The sequence below is a fragment of the Talpa europaea genome, assembly GCF_964194135.1.
Source record: "Talpa europaea genome assembly, chromosome: 3".
Lineage (NCBI taxonomy): Eukaryota > Metazoa > Chordata > Mammalia > Eulipotyphla > Talpidae > Talpa > Talpa europaea.
In genome coordinates this window covers 81,159,966-81,165,477 of record NC_140069.1, presented here as the reverse complement: position 1 = coordinate 81,165,477, position 5,512 = coordinate 81,159,966, and the positions used below count along the sequence as shown (strand labels likewise).

Genomic DNA, 5,512 nt, shown 5'->3' with positions numbered 1-5,512 from the left:
TAGGGGGTCAGAAAAGCTGTTGCCCCTGGCCTGGGGGATTGGGAAGCAATGGGAAGGGTAAGGAGAGAACTTTCTGGATGATGGGAAAGTTTGAATTCTTAATTGGAGTGGTCATTTTAACAGTATATATAGTTATCAAAATTCATCAAATGATATAGTTCAGATATATTGATCCTTTTATTTAATGTAAATCAGACTTTGAAGGAACTATGTCGACACAGATATAGCTTTAATATTTCACGCGAAATTCCAGGGTGAGAAATTGGTTTATGCAATTAAAAACAAGACTCAGGCTTTGATAATTCGTATCAATAAAAATGAGCGTGAAGCTAATATGTAAAAAGAGCAATGCACTTTAACAGATGCACCGACAATAGAAAAAAAGTCCCATATATATGCCTACATATTTCCTTCGAAGCCTAATATATATAAACAAACAAATACAGCTTTCTCTCCACTCGCCCTTTAAATACGTGGACTTCGTGCTTTTTCAAGATGTGGATTCAGGCTTCAGGGAGATCCCAGAAGTCGGAAAAGTTGAGCAATCAGCCCAGGTCACTTCCCTTTAGCTCGCAGATTTCTCATCACTGACACAGAGACCCAATCTGGGCTCTCCCGCGTGGGCGCGGGAGAAAGTTTGGGAGGCAGGTTCAACTTAGTGGGGAATTCCTCTCCCCAGCACACACACACTACGCTTTTCAGAAGCCCTGAGGCACCGAGTGACAGCCCGCAGCGCATGATTCAGCCTCCCCCACCCTCTCCCCTGCCCCCCTGCTCCACACAGGCTCGCTCCGCCCTGTCCGGGGCTGGGAGGGCACTCAAGCCACATAAAGCGCGAACCCCTGCACCGGCACTCAGGTCACCTCTCGAGGCTGGGCGCTGAAGACCTTCCTGCCCCGGGCTTGTTCTCAGGACACCTCACCCGCCGACCACTGGAACCCTGACACCATGGACCCCACTTGCCCCCTCGGGTTGTTGCTTCTGCAGCTGCTACTGCTGCGGAGTGCGCTGGGCGATGCTGCTGGGGCGCCACAAGGTACCAGCCCCAGCCAGGGACCCCTCATCCTGACTTCCTTTAGTCAGGGCAGCAAGGCAGGCTTGGCGACCCAGGGGTCACCCCTTGGCCCCCTCTCCTTCCCGCTTTCCCCAGGCTCCTGCCACACGGCCAGGGCGCTGCTCAAAAGGGCACGCACGTCCAAGTGTTCAAGTTTGCAATTTCTCTGCCTCCCGGAGGCCTTCTGCTTGGAAGCAGCTGAGGGTTGGGGCGTGGGGGGCGGTGCGCGTGGGGCGGGGGGCAACAGAACTCCCCTCTCCGCTGGGAGCCATAGCTGACCTTGTTTCTCTGGCTCTCCTGGCCCCGCCACTAGGAAACAAAGCCGCGGAGACCTGCCTCCTGCCCTTGGACCTGGGGCCCTGCCGGGCGAGGATCCCCAGGTACTACTATGATAGGTACACGCAGAGCTGCCAGCCCTTCATGTACGGGGGCTGCTTGGGCAATGCCAACAATTTTGAAACTTGGTCAGCCTGCAATGAAGCTTGCTGGAGGATAGAGAGTAAGTGTTCCCTCGCATACTTACACTGCTTTCATAGATAGCCTGATCGTATCTTCGCTAATTTTCCAGATCCTATTTTCTATTTTAAGTTTTAGGCTGCTTTTCTCAAGTATTAAACAAGACCCACTGGTTTTCAGTTTCCTGAAAGTAATCACAAATTTACAAACTCTAATACATGTTATCTCTCCTCAGTATCTGTGGACTCAGAAAGATCTGTTACCTCACTATAGGGCATAACAATGCAAAAGTACAGTGTATTAGGTGCAACATAAGTACTTTTCTGTATTTGTCCTTAGTTCTAAATGTGTGGTTTTTATGCCTCCTTGAGAACACCGTTTCTTTACAGTGATTATCTAGCAATCTGAATAATTTTAGTGGATTTTATTATTTTAAATGTGCCTTAGCTAATTATAACTTTACTTTTGTCTCCTTATAACCAAACATATCTCCCACTAGTATAGGGATTTATCAGAGAGTCACTATATTGTTTTCTATTTTATTTTTATTATGTTTATTATATTTGTTAAGCCTGTAACAGAATATGAGGCGTTCCCATCCAAGGAACTGAGGCAGGAGAAAAAAGCATATTGCTGTGGATAAGGTTAATTAACTTTATATGTAGAAACAGAATACCCTAAGAGAACAGTTTTCCCACTGAATTCGAAAGATTTATCATGACTAAGTCAGGTCTGGGTACACTGTTAAGAAAAGAAACTCTAAATAACTACATTAATGCAGTCTTGGGGGATTCACAAATCCAGCATTAAATATGATGTTTGCCCCCCACCCTCAGTAGTTTCTGAAAGCACAGAAAAATTTTGAAAGCATACTAGTAAGTTTAATTTTTATGCCCTTCATTTCCTAGAAGTTCCCAAAATCTGCCGGTTGGAAGTCAGTGAGGGGCCATGTGGAGAGTCCAGAGAAGAATATTTCTTCAATTTAAGTTCTATGGCATGTGAAAAATTCAAGTCTGGTGGGTGTCACAGCAATAAGAATCGCTTCCCAGATGAAGCTACTTGTATGGGCTTCTGTGCACCAAAGAAAGGTAAAGATAAAATTTTATGGTCTTTCTATTCATTTCCTTTTAAAAAACATTGACTTTGGTGTCAACATTTTTACCAAACCATCCTTTCCCCACCCTCCTGCCCTATTTCTTCTGGTAAGCACTAAATTCTTTCACTGAGGTTTATGCCTTCTGTATTTTGCCTGTGTATGTCTTTTGCTGAATTATATTCCACAGATGAATGAAACCATGCAATATCTATTTTTCACTTTCTGACTTATTTCACTTAACATAATCACCTCGAGGTCCATGTATTATGTCCCAAAAGACACAATTTTATCATTTTTAAAAAATCCATTCATTTCTTCATTAAAACTGTAGGGTGAAAAAAAAATCAGTAATCTGATGTGGAATTAACATGATTTGTATTCTGGTGATTTCATAGGAGAAGCAAAGAGAAGTTATTGAATTGCCAGGTTCTCAGGGCTAAACAGTGAGAGAGCCGTGATTCAAGTTTTTGTTTCCTCTTCTGTAGAGCTATTTCTCATCTACTCAATTTACACACACACACACAGACACCCACTATGATACTCATTAATGAATGTCATGACTTCAGTTTTTTACAGAATCAGTTCTATATATAAGGTAGTGGGCTATATACAAATTTAAGATGGTGAAACTTGAAAATTACTTTCTAGGGTTTTTGGTTAGATATTTATATTCTTTAGTAAAAATGCAGCACCAAGTGATCTCTATCCCTCTTTTCTCCCCTCCCCCTTTCTTACAAATATCCTACCCACACCTCACCCCCTTGCAGTCCTTGAAATAATGGGTTACTTAGGCACTATTTAATATTTTGCAGAAAGAGATAATACAGGCATTTTCCCCTGGGCACAGTAGAAACACATGTACATAGACAGATAAATTCAACAAGTGAGGGAGCCTTGCTTTGACAGAAGCATCGATGAAGCTCTACAGAATACTGTGCTGAATATGAAAAATCTTAAATTAATGAGAAGATGACTGTTGCTGGCGTTCTCTTAAACTGTTTGTGTAAATGTAAATGTTCCAGTGGCCATATGGGAATTCAATACATGGAGCCTTGATTAATAATGGAAAGAGAACAGATTAAAAATATTTAAAATAAAACTGCCAGCACAAGAAAGTTTACCAAAACATAAATCATCCCTTGAAACACAGCCCACTTTTCCCTGAGTATATCTGTTTTGGGGGTTTAATTTCTTCACACATTTAAATGACACAAAGACATAGTCAGAAGAAATTCTTCTGACTCCCTGGTGGCACAAGTGGTTAAGATGCAACCTATAAAGCTATCTGCAGCCACTGCAGCACGAGTTCAATCCCTGGCCAGGGAGGTGACCCACATGGCACAGCAAACCTCTCCTGCCTCTCCCCCTGCTTCCCTCAGCAGTGGATTTTAGTCAATCTAGTCAATCTGCCTGGTCTGCTCCCCACTCTTGTCTCTGGTGCATCCTCTCCACATCTCTGGCCTGTACCCCAGTTCTTGTATTCATAAATAAATAAATCTTAAAAAAATAAGAATTAATCAAAATCAACAAGCAACTATAAACAAGAGACATGGGGGGGGGGCGGGAAAGAAGGGAGTAGGATCAAAACAGGGGTGGGAAGAGCACAAGGGACTATGGTGATGGTACATGGGTGAATTGATGGTGGGAATTTCACGGACTGTAACCGAGATGAGAAAGCATATATTGTAAAAAAATGAAGAACGGCATAAAAAATATACATATAAAAATAGAATTATTAAACTATAGCATGTAAGCTTTCTTGGAGTTTGAGGAACACTTTGTAAATGGCTTAACGTGATATTTTGGATTCAGAATGAAGTATCAATGGGATTCAATTTTCTAAGGTTACTTTAGTAACAACCATAGTTTAGCAGTAATTGTATAACAGAATTTCTTATTTTCTTTTATTTTCCATAAAGGTCCATCATTTTGCTATTTCCCAAAAGATGAGGGACTATGCTCTGCTAATGTGACTCGCTATTATTTTAATCCAAGACACAGAGCCTGTGAGGCTTTCACCTACACTGGCTGTGGAGGGAATGACAATAACTTTGTTAACATGAAAGACTGCAAACACGTTTGTGTAAAAGGTAGTAATTTCTTTCTTATTTAATTTTAAACTAATTTTATAAATAATTCATAAGCAAAATTATATTTTTATATATCCATTTTACTAATAGCATATTGCCATTTCCAGACTACTTCTACATTAAATAGCACTTTGGTACTAATCAGTTTTGTGAACATGCTGATAATGGCTAGTGGACAGTGGCTGTGTCCCTGTGTTTTAAATGTAGAGTGTTATGAACTGAGTGTACACTGAATAAAGTTAGCTTTGAAAATCATTAAAAGTCAGATGAATTTGCGAGCATATTGGAAATGGTTATTTATAGTGGAGTTGCAAGTTGAAGACATATGATATTTATTTTTATTTTGTTGACTTTAGCCCTGAAGAAGAAAAAGATTAAGAAGATGACAAGGCTTGTGTTAGCCAATAGAAGTCTAAAAATTCAGAAGAAGCCATTTTAACACTTTTGTTCTATATATTATGTGATTGTTACTGTGTTTATGATACATCTGATGAATAATATGGTAGCATGAGTAAACCAATCGCCAGTGATTTTTATTCACCACTTTTTTTACTAATACGAGGTACTTTTTAAGATTTGTGTATTTTTGCTATTCAAATGTGAACCCATTTGTTTTTGATTTACCTTTTAACAACATTTTTATGAGGTTGAATTCTTAAGATGTAACCCAAATATGACTGACCCATTTCTTGAGGTTGTTCTTGAGCTATAGCCTTTGTAATAAATTGTTTACTTGCAACTTTAGCAAAACTTTAAAAAATACTACAAATGCATAGTATTTGTGTAGACATTATCAATGTACTCCTGTTTCCATCA

The 5,512-nt window shown here is 40.3% G+C and overlaps 1 protein-coding gene across 1 annotated transcript; it reads left to right on the top strand.

Annotated features, from left to right (window-relative positions):
- Positions 1-948: 948 nt before the first annotated feature.
- TFPI2 (tissue factor pathway inhibitor 2) lies at positions 949-5,135 on the top strand (the record flags this gene model as incomplete). The annotated part of the gene is made up of 5 exons (XM_084230579.1): positions 949-1,258; positions 1,368-1,553; positions 2,419-2,598; positions 4,526-4,696; positions 5,053-5,135. The coding sequence occupies 5 exons, from the start codon at positions 949-951 to the stop codon at positions 5,133-5,135; spliced, it is 930 nt and encodes a 309-aa protein (XP_084086705.1).
- Positions 5,136-5,512: the final 377 nt, after the last annotated feature.